Raw genomic sequence first — 18,141 nt, forward strand, 5'->3', positions numbered from 1 at the left:
CATAGAACTTCACTTTTCCTACTCCACCGTGTTACACTCTGTGGATCTGTCTAAAACCAAACCTCTAGTCAGACCGATTTTTCTTTCTGTAAATATGTAGGTGTATGAACACGCAGATGGCAGCAAAAGTCTGAAACTGGGAGACTTTGGTTTGGCGACGCTGGTGGATGGACCCCTCTACACAGTCTGCGGGACCCCAACATATGTAGCACCTGAAATTATTGCAGAGACAGGGTAAGAGCAGTACGTAGTTCAGATCAGATGTGATGATGGCTGCAGGGCAAAATAAAATCCTATCTTTTCAGCAGATCTGAGGTATTTCTTATTCTAATTATTTCTTTATCTTTGAATAGGTACGGCCTTAAGGTGGACATCTGGGCAGCTGGAGTCATCACCTACATCCTATTGTGTGGTTTCCCACCTTTTCGAGGGTAAGCTTATAGTTATCTACAAACAAGTTTTTCACTGCATCGGGGTTCCAATATGTAGCTTTGATTGACAGAAACTTGAAATAATTTTTTGTACTGAAGTTTAATTGGAGTTGGAGTTGTACTATTTTTTCTTTGTATAGGCTCTTTAGACAAAACCTTAAATGAGCTTTTACATGTTTCTTTTCAAGGGCTATTGTTTTGCAATTACTTTTTTCCACCACTTGATGTCTCTATGCTACACCTGAAGTCTTACTGTATCTATGAAAATGCTCTGTCAGAGAACTATTTCGTTCATATCTGATATCTATTATGAACATTTTTGCAGGAGCAGTGAGGATCAAGAAGCCCTTTTTGATCAGATACTGATGGGGCAGCTTGAATTTCCTCTTCCGTACTGGGACAATGTGTCAGAGACAGCGAAGGTAAGTAATCCTCTGAATGCATCGTGACTGTGAAGAAGATGATGTGCTACCACTGGAACAAGCTCACCCTCCGCTGTTTGTTTCTGCAGGATCTGATCCGGTCCATGCTGGAGGTGGAGGTGGACCAGAGATACACTGCCCTCCAGGTGCTGGAGCATCCTTGGGTTACTGTAAGTATAGCATCTGTGAGTTTGTGAAGCTGTGTTTCCTTCAGAAACACTGACTTGCTAATCTTCTGCTCAATGTAGAATGAGGGTTTGTGTGAAAACGAACACCAGCTGTCTGTAGCGGGAAAGATAAAGAAGCACTTCAACACTGGGCCCAAGGTCAACGACACCAACGCGGGGGTGTCAGTCATTTCTGTAAGTAATCAACTGCAGACCACGTTATTCCACTGCTTTGATAACTATTTCCAAAATTAAAATGTTCTATACAAAAAAAAAGAAAAAATGTTATTCTTCTTTGTTCACATAGTTCCAGCTCTTTAGACAGTTCCAGCTTTCTGATTGACGTTTTCTTACGTGTGCTGGTGTTTGGTTTTTCTTTGTGTTCAGCTGGATGACAGCTTTTCTATGCAGCGATCTGGGTCGTTGGATTTCTACCAGCACCCAGCTATGTACTGGATAAGGTACGCCAGGTTTCAATGGAGATGTGAAAGATACCACAAAGTGGTCATAATTCAAAACAACCTAAAATAGTGTGTATGAAATTGATGGCCCCAGTCCCATCCATCGCTGAGTGCTACCCCGCTGGTTGGCTGCTGCTACTGCTGTGCTGCTATTTCAGCCTGATTTGGTGTTTGTACTCGGCTTTCTGCTTCTTCTTTTTCATCCTCCCCTCGGTCTGAACACACATTTCACACCTGCTTAACCTGCACTATCCTGTGTTGTGTTCATTTATTTGTGTCGCCTGGAACAAAACCACACCTTTGATAGAAAATGTCAAAAATTTATGTGACAGTGATTTCTTCAGAGAATGTTTTTATGGATCCTGCTTTTTTTAAACAAATGCTGTTGTTCTTTGTTTGCATCTTTAAATTCCTGTGGTTTTACTCTTGTGTGCATGAATATGTTAATCATTTTTTATGTGTGTTGCTTCCAACCCAGCTCACTCTTTTAAGAACTGGCCTTGCTCTTCAGCTTCACTTCCCTGGCTTCTGTTATCTGGTCCAACCACTGACATATTTATGACCTTGAGAGTCACAGTTTTTTGAGACACCAGCGGCAAGAGGAATTGATGACACATGAATAAATTAACAACAAAATTAGCAGTTTGATGAACCATTGTGTCTGATTTCTAGTTACTTTGGTGTATATTTGGGTTCAGAATGATGAATCTTATGAACAAGTTTTATGGAAATTAAAGGACTGATGAAGGATTCTTTTGCTACCTGGAAAAGCATATTTATTTATGTATTTTCCAGATCTGTCTGTCCAACAATACTTTTCTCCAGGCCTCCTTCCATTTTCTGATTATGTGCAAACCCTTACATCTATAGATGTAACCCTTACAATCATTATGAATTACTGTATTTACAATTTTTAACTACCTATAAAAAGAATGAGAACTTAGAAAATTTGATCCTGTAAGTGTATGGAATCGTGACAGAACTGTATAGGAACCCTGGTAAAGCTTTGGAAAAATCAAAACCCTTATATAGACTATTTAACTTGGCAATTCCTCTTGTCACTGCCCAACTACCCCCAAATCATTTCCTGACCAGCATGTGCAAAACTTATCTGTCCCCCTTACAGGATTACGCATGATGAATCTGATCATGATGTTCTACTGTGTTTGTCTCTGACAGGCCACCCCTCTTGATAAGGAGGGGCAGATTCTCAGACGAAGACGCCACCCGAATGTGAAGCCGTCGCCTTTGCAGATGATCCAGACTGTGAACGCAGAAACGACAGCGAGGGCACTCCGGCCTGAGCCTCCCAGTTGCCTCCCCGGCTTGCCCGCAGACCCTCCCTGTCCGACCCCTGACTCTTGCTCCGACCCCTCCTCGGATCCAAGCCCCCTGTCGGACTCCGATGATGTCTCCATCAGCTCGGTCAGCACAGTCTGCTCCCCCAGCTCACCCTTCTAGCGATTAGATGGAGGGGGAGGGGGAGGAGAAGCAAGGAGGAAATCCTCATCCAGCTCCTCCTGTACAGAGGAGAAGGAAGAGGAGGAAAAGGAGATGAAACTCCATACCTGACTGTGGAGAAAAGACATTTAAGAGAGAATTTTTAAAATCCCCTAAATCCATCTATCTAATTCAAGAGGAGAGATTGTTGGAGGGGTGGAAGTAGAAAGATGAACTTCCTTTTATTTCTTTTGAACATTCTCTCATCTGAGCACATGTCGAGCTCAAGGAGCAAGAAAGGGCGAGAATTGTTTGCCTTTCAGTGATGATCCGGGCCAAACATGGAAACTTCCTCACTTCTGGAGTGGCTCAAAATGGCAATATGAGAACATTGATTGATGTTCATGTTTTATTGAACCTTATTTAACCATGATTTATTTACTACATTTTTTATACGCATTGCTCTTTTTCATAGAGGTAAAAAAAAAAAAAATGTTGTCGTCCTAAAGAGCGTAGTGGAATAAAAATGAAAGAGACATGTAGAAATAGAACTGGGACATATTAACCTAGGCTGAGGTAGACTTGGTCAACACTGGAATCAGAGCTACGGGAAGCAGAAATTTGTAAAGATGTTCAGAGACTTGTGCTACAGCTCTGCTCCACTTGAGCTTCGCCTAACACAGGGTTTACATGTTATAAAGACGATAATGGTGCATCTTCTCTCTTCTTTACACCTGCTATGGTCACAACATCTTAAACCAGAAGATACAGCAGCATCCAAATGCTTGTAGCAGACATCTGGACCACTTTTTCTGAACACACTCATGTTGCACTGACACTTCATTGATCTTTATTTTCAACCAACGCCACCGTTGTAATCCATTAATATTAAGCTGCATCTCATCAAATTAGAAAATAATTGAAAAGTTCATTTATTTCATCAACTTGATTCAAACTGTGAAACTCATATTCACCAGATTTATAACACAAATGAATTCAGATGTGTATTTTAATATGACGTTTCAAAATCATCTTAAGATTCCCCATACACTTTTTTCTTCCACTCAATTTTCCATCCGTATTCTTGTATACAGCACTGTGTGCAAAGCTAACTTCTTCTGCAATTACCTTTTTTTGTTGATGTTGGTCGGCTGGACAACTATCAAGTCATTACTTCCACATAACTGTAGACTCTCATAAAATAACATTTCCATTTTAACAGTTTTTTATTTGTCTTATGTGATAATCTGGTTTTTCATGACATCAATTATTATTAGCAGAAGTAAACTATTTTAATATATTCCTCAGTTTATAGTATATTTTCAGTTGTTGAATTTATTTAATGTCATCAGTGAACTTTAATTCTGATTTACTGAGATGCACCTTTATGCCAACATTTAAGAACAGTATGATTGTTGTGGTCCAAATGCTTCTTAAATGTGTACTGAAGGGTATGAAGTGATACCTATTTACACAAATGTTTTGCAGTCTTTTTACAGTTAAAGATGACAGAAACAATGGCAGGATGGATGAAAACCAGCAGCACTCGTGCAAAGCAGTTAAAACATGGAGGATGGCTTGTTTAAGCTCTGTAAACCTCATTCATGACTTCATTTATTTAGATGAAAGCATGACAGACATACAGTAGCCTATTCTTATAATTAAAAAAAATGTTTAGTGTTGAAGTATTGTTTATATGTTATGTAAATAACAGTTTTATTTATTTTGATAGTTCACAATACAGTATATTTCTTTACTAGTAGTAAATATATGACAATTGTAAAAAACTAAAAAAAAAAACTAAAAAATGAAACAAAAAGAATCATGTCTGATTCAATAAGCAAAAAGATAAAGAAAAAAAGAAATATAAATTAAATTATCTGATCAAAATGGAGAAAAAAAACTACAATTGAAATGAATAGTATCATTTTTACCTGATGTTTCACCTAGATAAATCCACACAGTCAAATATACATTTGTGGGGGAAAAATAGAAACCATAATTTTTGCTTCATTGTCAGTTCTAACAAAGATGCCACTGTGTGCAAAATCAGACAGTAATTTTGATTTTCAGTTACTGATGTGAAGGGAGAAATGCAGAATTGCACTTGTTTTTTATTATTATTAATTTTAGAGATTTTAAAGCAGTTGTGTAATTTGTCTGTGTTTCTGCATTTCTTCCTATTGAGACATTTACATAGTAATGTGCTGCAGTGTGAATATGTTGTGCTGATGAAACCCACACTCTCCGGTACACGGTTAACCAAAGTGCTCTCACTGCTGCTCTACTGCATTCAGCCTTTCCTGAATACTGATATCTGTACCTCTCTTCATCAATGGTCTGTCAATAATCAAAAATAATAATTAAAACACCTTTAAAAACTAAACTGTTTGCGTTTTTTTTTTCTTTTGTGAGGGGGTTTGGGGGTTACTATTGCTCAGTTGAATAATTATCACACAGATTTGCTCTGACTGAATCTTTTCAATAAATATGGCATAAGTCACCTTAATATTTTCAGTCTGTTTTCCAAGCATTTTTGTCAAGCCGTAGAAGACTAAGGAGTATACTAATTTGAGGAGGTGACGAGAAAATTGAAATTAAAGAGAGGTAGAACAAGTATGAAATGTTTTTTCGACTTGTTTAGGGAATTAAAATTGAAAACATTTTTATGTGTAGCTCTCGTTTGAGCCAAAAGGCGTCGCTGTTGTCAGACGCAAACACAATGGCAGAGAAGAAGAATATCATCGAGGAAGTACAGCTTTCGCCTATGGGCGATTATGTACATTTGTTTTACGAAGACAATGCATGTTTTATTACAAAAATATGTACTATTAACTTGAAGCTGCGTATCAAAGTGAGGTTGTTGTAGAGAACCGGCGATTAGCTTTGCGTTCACTGCCATAACTATGAGCAACAAGGACGGTTCTTCGTCCGTTGCAAATAAAGACAAGGACTCAACTCTTCTGCTCACTAAAGACGGCCAACGGTATTTCGTAAGTAAAAGCGGAGCTGTGGACAGCAGAAACGTGACGACGCCGCATGAGTCGGAGAACAACGTGTCCTCTTTCAGCGTGGACGATCCGGACGAAGAGAGCGACGTGCTGGATGCGTCTGATCCCAGAGAAGGCGCAGCCAGCCCGGAGGAGCTCAATGAAGAGGAGATCTCGGAGGGCGACAACGCCCCCAAACAGTGCACGTACGAGGGCTGCACGGAGACCACCACACAGGTGGCCAAGCAGAGGAAGCCGTGGATGTGCAAGAAACATCGCAACAAGATGTATAAGGATAAATATAAGAAGAAGAAGAGCGACCAGGCTATGTCCAGCGGAAAGCTGGATGTAAGGAAAACAGTTTTTTTTTTTTTTTTTAAATCTAAAGGGTCGTTTTAAAAATTGCAAATAATTTATTGCGGGAGTTTTTCTCTGGTTTCTACACTCCAATGTAACGTAACTGCTCTTTTTGTGGGGATGACCAGGAAAACTCTGAGGAGCGTCCAGTGTCTGTGAACAAACAGCGCCTGGGAGCCATGGGGGACCGTCCAGCCAGACCCTCCCTTATAGAGCAAGTCCTCAACCAGAAAAGACTGGTGAGTCTTTGACCTGATTCTGCTCCCATGTGCTGATGAAAGTTTCTCTAAACTTGCAGAATACTTTCTGGAATGAACAGGTTACTCTTCCAGAATGAATACCTATTAAAAGCTTGCTCACCTTTAGCCATAAACTCTGAGAAAGTAAATTCCAGAGATTACGTTTCAGGATATGAAAGATAAAAGAAGAGTTACCATTTAGGAATTTAGAGGTTACTTTTCTGGATGCTACAGGCTTCTTTAGTTTACTTTTCTGTAACCTTCCAGGAACGTTCCTTTACCTAAATGGTAACATCCCAGAATTTAGATGTTTCTTTCAAGAACTTAAACTAAAAACATTGACTATTAATTACTACTGTGTGCTTCGCTGTGACATTGTTATTGTCATACATGTTGTCATTGTGGTTTCTCAGTTCTGTTTCATTTTCTCTCTTTCTGCAGGTGTAGAAGCACACTATTAGTGTTTTCTTGAATTATCGCTATACTTTTTCTTTTATTCTCATCTTTCTGTCTGTTTTTAACTTTTTACACCACCTCTCTCCCTTTCTTTTTCTCTTTCTTGTTCATCTTTGTGTCCATTACATTTGAAAGGCACACAAATAATTTTCTAATAAAGTTTTTTTGTAAATATAATCACGCATTATAGCAAAAACCTTATTGCCACATTTATGAAAGTAAATCTAGTCTTCTCCTTGGTCCCCAGATAACAGTTCTAATTACCACACTTTTTCTGGACACACAAGAAAAATACTTCAGGGTTATTCCCCATATCTTGAAGTTTACATTTTTCAAACTCTGAGGTTACATTGCATCTTGGGACTTAAATATTATTTCCCGGAAGTCCGAGGCTACTTTCTTTAACTCTAGATGTTGCTTTCCTGAAATGTCAGGTAAATTGTCTGGAACTTAGATTTTACTTTCTTCCAGCATAGAGATTGCATTCCTGAAACATTTGCTATTTTGTTTTAAATAAGAGTTGTCCTCACCGTCATTCATATGTTTTATTTTTTTCTGAAACTTGATAACCTTTTTCTAGTTGCATTGAATAAATAAAGCACTTTGCACTTAACCCACATTCAAATATTAATATTCACAAACACACACATACACCAGTATGCAGACTGGTAGGCCACATGTGGCAGATCCCTGATCTACTGTATCGATAGATCAGTTTTTTCCCCTCTTTTTTCCATATTTGCATTACCAGTCTAACATGAATTTCTCTGTGTTCCAGTCTCTGCTCAGGAGTCCAGAGGTGATCCGGTTCCTGCAGCAGCAGCAGCAGCTCCTGGCTGCACAAAGCCGCAGCCAATCACAGCAGCACTTTCAGGGCTGTTGACAGTGACTAGTGTGTATTTGATAGTATTTATGACACATCACAAGGGTTGTGAAAAAAATACAAATAATTTATGCATAATTAGATGAAGCTGCTCAAAATCTGACTTTGAACTGGACTGAAAATCATTTTTAATTTGTAAGCAAAACGTTTTCTCCGTTTGCTTTATGTTTTAGTTTAAAGTTAGTTGGTTTTACTGTCCTTTATATTGGTTTTAATCAGGACATTTAATTGTAATTGTTTGTAAGACATTGCATCCCTGCATTGTTATATTTATATTGTGTCTTCTAATTGCTTATTTATCTTGTGTGTTCTTGTTCTTCCTTACTGTTTTTGTGGTATTTATGTGTTGTACTATTGTGAACATCAACCTGATGTAATTCACCTAAAATGTTCAAAAGCAATTGTAGCATTGCTTTAAAAGAAGTGCTGCATTTGTGCAGTTTAATGTTTTTCCTTGTGACAATCAGTGGTCATATTTTCACCCAACAGAGTGTAACGGCTTATTTTTAAAATAACATTTTGTATGTTCTTTTCATCTTACAGTTTAGCATAAGCTAAATTTTACTAGATCTAAATAAGTTAACACAAACCAAATATGTGATGTGAAAATTATGACATCTGTCTGCTGAGCCTATGAAAATAAAAACATTAATACTCAGACACTGACTACAGAATGAATTTACAGTACAGTTTGAGCTTTATTTTTAATAAGGTTGCTAAGGCTTCAAAAAAATCAAAATGTTGGAAAAACATGATAAAGAAAAACATTTAATTGGAGATGTAAAAAAGAAACAGTACATTCAAACATTGGTCAACCAACACATGGAAATACACCACAAATCACTATAATATGAGTACCTCCAAATAGATCCCATTTCGTTTTTGTACAGCTAAAGTGTCTGAATCCAGAAATGTTTCATTATGCTGAAATTACGTTGTGTCTTTACATCATGTTAAATGCAAAAACAGTTCTAGAGTACATCCTTATGAGTCCCAGAGTAGTGATCATGAGATGTGATGTCATAAACCCACGGACAGAACATATGACTACCTGTGTGAAGACAGTGACCACACACTCAAAAGTGTGTTTGTGTTTACGTTATGATACAGAAGAGATGGGGTTGTGCGGGGATCCCATCTGCGTAAGCACCTTGTCCAGCCACTGCAGGGGTCCATGCAGGTGCACTTCTATCCAGCAGGGGGTGCTTGTCACATCTTGACGGTGGTATTCAGCACCCCAACCCTGAGGAATGGAAGTGGCCATAAAGCTCAGCTGGTGGGATGGTGGTGTGGGTGCTAACAGGAGGGAGAGTTACCCCAACCTTGTATGTGGCAGGATCTGACATGTCTGGCAGCGGCTACAAGGTCTAAACATTTCACTGCTCAATAAATTACAACCAACAACGTACAAGCACTAACTTTTTATTCAGCTTTCAGGAAGAATTACTAGGCCTGTTCATAATGAAAAACGAACTCTGTTACCTTGACGAAGCTCATGCGGATGGTGCACATCTTGGTGAGCTCATAGACGACCTCGAAGCCGTGGTTGACAGACTGGGCGAGAAGCTGAGCGAACAGCTGGTTGTTGAAGATCTTGAGGCTGCAGCCGCTGGGGATTTTGCACACTGTGGTGGTGTGGAAGCCATGCTGGAAGTTACAGTTACGGCTCTGCACAAAGATGCTGCTGTCACTCAGACACTCTGCATAAACCTCTCCTCCCACATAGTACAAATGTAAACCTGAGAAAAAGCAAAGGGAGGAAGTGTTACATTCAAGTTTGAGAAAGTCCAGTACAAATAAATCACTAGAAAACTAGAAGATTAATCATGCTTATGTATTCTGACATAGACATCATCACCAATGACTCAGCAATAGAAGAAATTATTATTCCAATACATTTTGGCCAATTAGTCTTAGATTCATATTTTCATGCATGAATTTAATGAATTGCGAGAAATATTTATTGTACTAATGCATTCCCATTTTTTGAAAAAGCTGCTTTTTTAGAAAAAGGGAGCAAAATCCCTTCACATCATTACTCTATATTTGTTTTACAGATATATATCTCCAATATTAAATTAAATCCAGATAGCCTATATAATTCTGATAATAAAGTTAGCATCCAATAGGTTATGTTCAATCTCAGTTTGAAAATCAAAATTTGTGAAAAGACGCCTTTAAAATATTTCACTGTGTTCATTTTTACACATTACTTATCTTTTTTTCTTCTTGCGTTACCTTGTAAATGCGCAAATAAAATTAGATTTTTTTTAAGACTATATTTGGGCCATCAGACTAAAGAGGGCTGAATACAATTTACTGCATTATTTGCTGCATAATTTTCTTTCTATTCTACTACACCACTTTGTGTTGGTCTGTCACATAAAATCCTGTTCAAATCAACTGAAGTTTGTGGGATTAATGTAACTAAAATGGCTGCAAATCAGCTGGAGGTACTCACCTTTGCCTATGTGCCTGCGAGTGTGCTCGATGGTGGAGTTGCGGTTGACATTGGAAAGCAGACCGAGACAGAATCGGTTCTTGTTATTGGACGGGTCTGTAAAGCCGTCAACCAAGACGCTGCGGGACGAGGCGTGGAACGTCTCCCCCACCCGGTTGTTGAGCTCGTAGTAAGCAATGGAGCACCAGTACTCAGGCTCTTCGTAACAAACAGGCCTCATATCTAAAGACAAGGTTAATTTAGGGGGATGGTGAACTTTAAAAAAAAAAAAAATTTATAGATTTCAGAATGGAGGAAAACGACAAGTTACCTCTGTGTGGAGCAGAGAATGTGAGTTTTGGGGTTTCTGAGGAATTGCTTGGCTTCATATCTTCTTGAGTATTTGTCTCCATCATACTGTATGGAGGGGGAGGAGTCTCAGCTAGATTAACACAAACATCAGAAAAAAAAAATTATCAATGTAAATTGATCAAGGTCAGAATCTTTAACAGCTGGGATTTTTTGTTCCTACCTGTGATGTGATATGGACTGCCAGGTTCTGCAGAGCTGCTGGGGGAGTTGGGATAACTCTGTGAGGTGGGTGACTGGGCGAGGGAGGAAGATGGAGAGGAGGAGAAGGAGGAGATGGGAAGCGGCGGGAAGGAGTCCGGGTAAATGGCATTCTGTGGCATCAGTGGCTCGTTGTTCAGGGAGGCATTCCTGAATTTGGCCAGTAAACTGTGCTGAGGGTTGAACTCACTGTGGCGTGGGACCAGAACTGGTGGAAGCACTGATGGCACAAGAAAGAGAGAGCTGATAAAACACCCAAAGAAGACGAAGCAAACTCAATAAATACAATCAGTTTAGAAATCCTGTCTTTCACCAAATATTCTGGCAGAGTCTTTCTTGTACCTGGAGTCTCCACACGCCTGTAGTGGTAGGGGTTGACACAGATGTCTTTCTGTTTGGAGCCAAAGGGGAACTCGCAGCATTCGAGGGGTTTCAGTTCATGGTGGGACTGCAGGTCAGGCCAGCGCCACACCCTGCAGTAGATGACATGGGGAAGACCCTTCCTGTGGGACACCTGCAGTCTCCCATCCAGTGACCGAGGAATTGTCACACACTTACCTGAAGGTTGAAATAAAAACGGAAATACATGTAAACATCTGGCTAAATGCAGACTAAAACTGAATCATTAGAGCTCAGCGATCAGGAACCATGTTACTGTTGTAGTTAGAAAAGACGCAGCTGCTTTATAGAGACTGATATGTCAATCAGCTGGTATTTTGAACTTTCATTTTCAGAGTTGTTAATTTTGGTAAGATGGTTGGTCATTTATCAAAGTTAGACCTTGTAAGAAAGTCTAAATTATTACAACTTCTAAAGTTCTTAGAAACTGTTTAATATATCTTTCAGTGGTGAAAAACTACAAAACAAAAGTCAAATTCACATTATTTTATTGTATTTTCCATTGTTTTCAATTTTATTAACTTCTTAGCTTTAGTTCCACCTTGTATATTCATATCTCAATTTCATACCTACTTCATCAAAACCTACCACAAAAAATGATTAGCCTCCTATGTACCAACTTCTATGTAGTTTATTTATCTTGGTGGTTAAGTATTTAAATTAATTATCTACATAATCATAAAAAAGCTAAAATTGTATATGTATATCATTAGTTACAGATTCTGCTTTGTTGACCTTGTATTACTCTTGTATTTCCATTGATTGTGATTCTAAACCAATTGCCTGTTATGAAACATGACAAATTATTGCCCCTAATGATAAAAACTGTGAACTAGAAATGAGTTGGACATTTATAAACATAATTCCCTGTAACCAATTATATAAAGGCACCTTCAGAAATTTCAAAAATTTCTAGCAGGATTGGGATCACTAGTAATGTCTTGGTATCACCCTATTGAGAAAACAAAAAAATGACATAAGAATAAAAAAATACTATATATAAGTGAATCAATGTAAACATGTGCTCTCCTGGTATAAACTGATTTATAAATAACATGTTACCAAGAGGACTATCTGGCAGGGGTTGACTAGAAATTTTAAGCAATCCCTTTCTTGTAGCTGGAAAGTCCATTTCTTCTGGTGGCTGGTTGTCACTCCTTGGTAATCACAGCTACAACCAAACCAACGAAAGACCGATACAAACTGATGCAACACTGGTTCAAAAACCATCTGGCACAAGGCTCTCACAAAAAGAAAGATACAATTCTGTATGTATGGTATATTACTCTGCAGAAGGTAATGTGCAAAGAAAGGCTTATGAAATACAGAGAAAATTTCTGAAGTGGGATTTTAACTGCCTCAGTAGGGGAGTGCATTATGTGTTACAAAATTCTACATCACGTTTGTAATATTATATACTAATATGATGTTTTTACAGGTAGAAGCATCATGAAACTATGGATAAAAGTATGAAGGTCGCATTTTCTTAAGCTCATCTTGGGATTGTCTTGTGACTCCATTTATCAGCTTTGCGTGCTGCTTTAGGCAGCACGATTGGCTAAACTCTTCTGTTTATCAATGTGCTACTCACTGGGCTGCCCAGGGCAGCTGAGGGCTCGCTCCAGTTCCTCCATTGCTCCCTTTTTCTTCTTCAGTTTCTTCACCAGAGAATCCACAGCCTTTTCTGCCCACTTTTCCTCCTCGTCTCCTTGTTTCCAGCCGAGCAGACGTTTAACTGCAGGGCTGGTGAAGGAGAACAAGGACGTAATCGACGATGAAGAGTTCATTGTGATATGGATACAGAATTGGCAGGATGGGCTGAGATTAGGTCCAGTTAGCAGTGCAATCGTTCCCTTGAGGCGAAGGAGTGATGAGGCAAATAACTTACAGCCAGGGCACAAGACAAAAAAACGGAGGATGAAAGAGGTATTATGATGAGTAAACAGAGACGTTTCTTTTATTATTTTGTTTGTAACTTCCAAGCAGCTCCGGGGGAAGAAGCTGGACTTCAGCCAGCACAGTGTAAATCGTAAATCCCTTCTCTGTGTTGGCACAGATGGGATCCGGCAACTTTGGCTTCAAAACCTCCTGCAGAGATAGTTTTTCCTCACGCAGCCAGACATCCAGCTCAGGTTTCAATCATCTAGCAAGAGAGAGGAGATTCTGAGTTAAGGAACAGTTTTGCTAATTCAGGTGAATGGAAGAACTCTTTGTACATGTTGAAGCCAAAGAGATGTATTTGTGAAGTAGAAGAGAAGTGATTCATGCTTTGAAAAAATGTGACATTTATATTCAGCACATCTCAGTGGACACTATAGAACCACCTGTTGCTGCTTTGCAGCTGCAGGTATTTTTAGGTATGCTTTGTCGAGAGACTAGAATTTATTTCTCATCGGATCTGACAGAATGTTATGTAAACATCCGTTTCCTAGTCTTGCCACAAATTCTCAATTGGATTTAGGTCTGGTCTGAACCTTTGCAGCACATGGATGAACTTTAATCTGAGCCATTTCTGACTGTAAATTTAGATCTGTTGTGTAAATTTCATCATGTGAACCTGCCTGCTGTTTTCCACAACGATTCTCCTCATAGTGGAGAATTGTAGCTGCATGCAGCTCAGGTTTTTGTGACAGCACAGACTGTACACATCAACGGTGACAATAACGTTGCCATTTGTAACTCCAAGCAAAAGAAGACGTTGTTTTTTCTCATTTGGATAATTTATCTTTTAGGAAGAGCAAAATAACAAAAGTAATTTGATTTCGTTTAGAGAAATCCCCCATTTCATTATTTTCAACATCTGAGTAGGGAGTGTACAAGTTAGCAAGGCAACTCTACTATCAGGATGAAGAGTGCGAATCAACTGGGCCAAAGATCGTGAATATGGTTCAAGTACCTCATGTCCCTGGATGTGGAGTTTGGAGTTGTGCAACACTCTTTTGGAGTTTGGATTGAACAGTTCTCTGAGATTGTCAATGCTTTAGATATGGATTCATTTTGAGGCAGCAGAGTAACAGGGGCGCGATGCTAATAGATGTCACACTTTCCAGACTTTTACTTAATTGTAAAAAGAGAAAAATTAATCACAAATCACTTTCCCTTCACTTCACTAATACACTAATATGGGAAAGATTAAAATGGTCTGTATAGGCATTGTAGGTGGATTTCCATAATCAGGAGGCTCAGTCAGCAGGGTCTTCCACATGCTACACTACATTTTTCTCAGAAGGGGAACATTAAATGTTTAACAAAACTGTCTCAGTTAGAGAAAGCCAAGATGGCCAGGCTTGTTTCTAGATCCACCAACAATGAGGAATGTCCTTTCTGGCCTCTGTTTCTATGATCATGCCACTGACGCCCAGGAGCCTTACTGTCTGGCCAGAACACATCACAGAACAGGAGGGGGAGAGCGAGACAGGGAGGGAGACAGAAACACAGTCCCTGTTTGTATCTTTCTGTCCGCCTAAATAGCCACTGACTATTACGCAAATGCCCACAGTGAGGTGCGGATGTACAAAAAGAGACACTTTGATGTCCAGCCTCTAAAATATTTACACTGGAATTATCTGAGACTGAAGCAGAAGATAATAACTTGCCTGCTTGTTTTTTTTTTCTCATTGTGTGGTTCAGCCTCTCAGCATTTTCACTTCATTCTTGCATTGCTGATTACAGCTTTGTTGCACATTATGCATATTATAGGGGTTTTGTGCATTGAATGCAACTTTAGAAAAAAAAAAACAACAACAACAAAGACCGGAAATGTAAAAGATGACTTAAAATGAACCTTTATTTTAAAGGTGACTATGGTATAATGTGTATTTAAAAGACTAAATAACAGATCCACATTTGAGCAGATCTCAACAAAAAGACAACGCATCTGCATACTTGTGCTTGTTGGTTGAAATGTGACCAGTTCTGTGGTCCCTGAATGGCAGACAAGCAGACAGCTGAGGAGGGTTTTTTTTTTCTCTTACAATGACAGCAAAGCTGCATCAGTCCGTCTCTGCTGCTGCCGCTGCTTTATGGAGCCTGGCGTCACTCAGTCTGCAGCCTCAGATAGGCTAATTACCTAATGCTTTATCACCAGTGCACCCCTTCCCAAAAAAGTAAACATGCCAGCTTCCTTCAACTATCGCTGCATCCAGTCTCTGTGCCGCTGCAGGATCCGGTTTCTGCCCTAACCTCTGCGCACACACCTTTACTCTGCGCAGGAGAATGTGACATAAAAAAAAAATCAAAACATAAAGTATCCATTACTTCAGGTCTTACATATAACGTTTAACAGCATGTCGTCACCACAGGAAGGCTTTTAGAAATAAATTAAAACTTTTTAATCCAAAAAAGTCTAAAACTGACATCTACTTTTTAAAATTACATTGTATGTTAAGAGAAAGTAATTTTAATAGCAACCAGGATAAAAGTTGTCAGAGTAAACATCGTACGCAACTCCTTTGCTCTTTGTATTGGATGCAAATTCATAACAAAAAGTAAAATGACAAAAACAACTCTCTCAAATATTGTGTTATTTCATTTCTCACCTGTGTTGTCATAGCAAGTGCACCGCTGACTGTTGAGCGCGTGTGGAGGTTTCCGCGTCTGCAGCGGGTCAGGTCGGTGTGCTGAGGTTGTGAAGGTGTGTTTCTGTCTGCAAGTGTGCGTGGATGTGTGTGTGCGGAGTGGGTTGTGACTAGGAGCGTGTGTTTACGTTGAAAAATAAAGAAAGTAGTAAAACAGAAGTGCATCCAGTTAGTTCTATTTCAAAATAAAAGTGTCAGAGAGAAACTCGGGTTGGTGGATGAAGAAATGAAGAATCTTTTATGGAGTACTACTTAGCATTTCTTGTTTAATAAGATATATATTAATAAGATTTATACTTTTGTAATTGCTATATTCTTAAACAATTACAAAAAGTGTCCATCTGCGCTATCTATGAGATGGAGGCCCAAATTTGCATCATTTTCAAACTGCTGTCAGGGACCTGCAGGACAATCCTGCTCTTGATGTCTTCATGAACTTTTGTTTTATAACCTAATGCTTATAGAATGAATTAATTATGTAATATTAATTCATTCTATAAGCATGAGTAAATTTTATTTATTTTTTCTTTTCATTCAAGTACATCTGAAATGTTTATCAAAGAGAAATGCTTAAATGTACAAGAACATATACATATTACCCCTAGTCAATATTGAACTTGAGAATACACATTCACTGAATGTTTTTAGTTTATTTGTTTGTTTTTGTTTCCAGCTCACTAAACGATGCTCAAAGCTGAAAAAGTGACTAACATAGTCCAGTAATTTTATTGTGAAATACCAGTGACAGTGTCTTCCTGTGCTACGCCACCACGTTTTCTCGTTCTGACGCAGGTTTCGTGGAGCTCAGAGACTCCGCTCCTCCAGCAGCCACAGCCGCGCGCCACACAGCCTCGGCGGCGTCAGCCTGGCTGGAACCGCAGCGCCTGTGTGCTGGATCCCTCCGCCTCCCCCCACCGTCCTGGAACTTTCCCAGGATTTCAGGGATTTCAGATTCTGCGCGCGCGCGCATCCGTGCCACCTGAGCCACGCACAGCGCGCACGTTTCCTCTTTCATCACGTTATACCTTATGGAGAACTACAATCACACCTGTTTTCTTTCAGGCTATTTTAGCAAGTTTCCCAGGGCAGTCAGCCCTGGGAAACTTAGTTTGTCTTATTTATAAGCTATTTATGGTGTACTTCTAACATTAGTTATCTGACCTCTTATAACTACAATACGTTTGTGATTATTTCTACAGAAATGAGTGGAAATGTTCATTTCTTAATGTGAAAAACCAAAAATATAGCATCATGGGACAATTTGCTTATTAGACTCTCGCTTAACATTAACTTATAATAATGCAGAGAAACAGAAACACTGCACCTGTGGTGTGAAGGAATAATAAAACTGGGTCTCATTTTCTGCTACATAAATTCCTCCACGCTGTGAAATGTGAGTTTTCCGTTGTTGAATCCAGGTTTGCATGATCACCCATCGTTGGAAGTCACGTAGAGGTCTTTTTCATTGCGGATGGATACGATCCTTTTATTGGGAGTGCCGTGACCGGTCCAGTTAATGACGCAGACTCGGCTGGCGACAGTGAGTCTACAAGTTTGACATTTTCACAGTTTACAGCAACTGCTGCGGGACGTAACGGTACTGCCAGCACCAAGTGAAACCTCTCAGGAGACCCTTTCAGATAAAAACCCAACAAAAAAACATGCTTTATTCCTCCCTCCACCAACCGTCAGGTAAATCATCCAATAATCCTATCAGCGGCGGACCGCAGAGACCTGCGGAAAAGCCGGTGTTTCCAAAGTCTCAACACAGGGAAGCAGAGGCGTCCCACGGCCAAAATGTGCTCTTTTTTTTTCTTTCACAAAAGAGCTGATTCCGGAGACAGGAAGCAAGAACTGTGCAGATGATGATTCACCGCCTCTGTGTCTTGTCTGGCTGTAAGAGCAGACAGGGAGGACACAAACAGGATGCGCTCCCTGGGGCCCGTGAGGCCCCAGAGACATGCGCATCAACGGGACTCTGGAGCTCAGGAAGAAAACAGCACCATTAAGGATCATTTTAGAAACAAGAAGCGACCCTCTCTGTACATTTTTCACAAAATGTCAAGTTGTTCATGATTAACCAACAAAAGGGAGTAGAATATATTCATCTAGAATTCAAAGGTTCCTTTTTTATTTTTAATTAGATAAATAAAAATACATCCTTATTAGCTAAAACGTAGAACCTAATTAGATATTTAGTCAAATTAAAATTTGAATTAGTCAGATTAGATAAATGTTGCTCTGGGATTATACTGCATGCCATTCTGAACAAAAAAGTACATCTCAATTTAGTTAAATAGAGCACCAGA

The 18,141-nt window shown here is 39.3% G+C and overlaps 3 protein-coding genes across 8 annotated transcripts in view; 2 read left to right on the top strand and 1 right to left on the bottom strand.

Annotated features, from left to right (window-relative positions):
* dclk1a (doublecortin-like kinase 1a) overlaps positions 1–5,297 on the top strand; it is a 56,935-nt gene extending 51,638 nt beyond the window's left edge. For 5 of the 6 annotated variants that reach the window (XM_055051301.1, XM_055051302.1, XM_055051304.1 and 2 more), the window contains 7 exons: positions 101–234; positions 354–431; positions 757–853; positions 943–1,023; positions 1,102–1,215; positions 1,408–1,481; positions 2,661–2,811. In XM_055051301.1, the coding sequence (XP_054907276.1) occupies positions 101–234; positions 354–431; positions 757–853; positions 943–1,023; positions 1,102–1,215; positions 1,408–1,481; positions 2,661–2,718 (636 nt within the window). In that variant the 3' untranslated portion in view covers positions 2,719–2,811. Of the gene's footprint in view, positions 1–100; positions 235–353; positions 432–756; positions 854–942; positions 1,024–1,101; positions 1,216–1,407; positions 1,482–2,660 lie in introns of all 6 variants that reach the window. The other variant, XM_055051307.1, reaches the window with a different exon arrangement.
* Positions 5,298–5,656: 359 nt separating this feature from the next.
* Positions 5,657–8,506, top strand: rfxap (regulatory factor X-associated protein). Its single transcript, XM_055051626.1, has 3 exons — positions 5,657–6,259; positions 6,397–6,507; positions 7,742–8,506. The coding sequence occupies exons 1-3, from the start codon at positions 5,828–5,830 to the stop codon at positions 7,844–7,846; spliced, it is 648 nt and encodes a 215-aa protein (XP_054907601.1). The 5' UTR covers positions 5,657–5,827; the 3' UTR covers positions 7,847–8,506.
* Positions 8,507–8,600: 94 nt separating this feature from the next.
* smad9 (SMAD family member 9) lies at positions 8,601–15,917 on the bottom strand. The gene is made up of 8 exons (XM_055051625.1): positions 15,794–15,917; positions 12,847–13,398; positions 11,199–11,414; positions 10,819–11,076; positions 10,618–10,728; positions 10,308–10,529; positions 9,329–9,585; positions 8,601–9,089 (listed from the first exon to the last, which is right to left on the bottom strand). The coding sequence occupies exons 2-8, from the start codon at positions 13,040–13,042 to the stop codon at positions 8,946–8,948; spliced, it is 1,404 nt and encodes a 467-aa protein (XP_054907600.1). The 5' UTR covers positions 13,043–13,398; positions 15,794–15,917; the 3' UTR covers positions 8,601–8,945.
* Between the last annotated feature and the right edge of the window lie 2,224 nt (positions 15,918–18,141).

This window comes from Poeciliopsis prolifica, unplaced genomic scaffold, assembly GCF_027474105.1.
Source record: "Poeciliopsis prolifica strain line A6 unplaced genomic scaffold, Auburn_PproV2 SCAFFOLD033, whole genome shotgun sequence".
NCBI lineage: Eukaryota > Metazoa > Chordata > Actinopteri > Cyprinodontiformes > Poeciliidae > Poeciliopsis > Poeciliopsis prolifica.

Coding starts and splice junctions, on each gene's coding strand:
- rfxap (XM_055051626.1), top strand. CDS start 5,828: ATGAGCAACAAGGACGGTTCTTCGTCCGTTGCAAATAAAGACAAGGAC. Junction 6,260..6,396: donor TGTCCAGCGGAAAGCTGGAT/GTAAGGAAAACA, acceptor GGGGATGACCAG/GAAAACTCTGAGGAGCGTCC. Junction 6,508..7,741: donor TCCTCAACCAGAAAAGACTG/GTGAGTCTTTGA, acceptor TCTGTGTTCCAG/TCTCTGCTCAGGAGTCCAGA.
- smad9 (XM_055051625.1), bottom strand. CDS start 13,042: ATGAACTCTTCATCGTCGATTACGTCCTTGTTCTCCTTCACCAGCCCT. Junction 11,077..11,198: donor CAGGCGTGTGGAGACTCCAG/GTACAAGAAAGA, acceptor TTGTGCCATCAG/TGCTTCCACCAGTTCTGGTC. Junction 9,586..10,307: donor TCGCAGGCACATAGGCAAAG/GTGAGTACCTCC, acceptor GCTTTTTCTCAG/GTTTACATTTGTACTATGTG.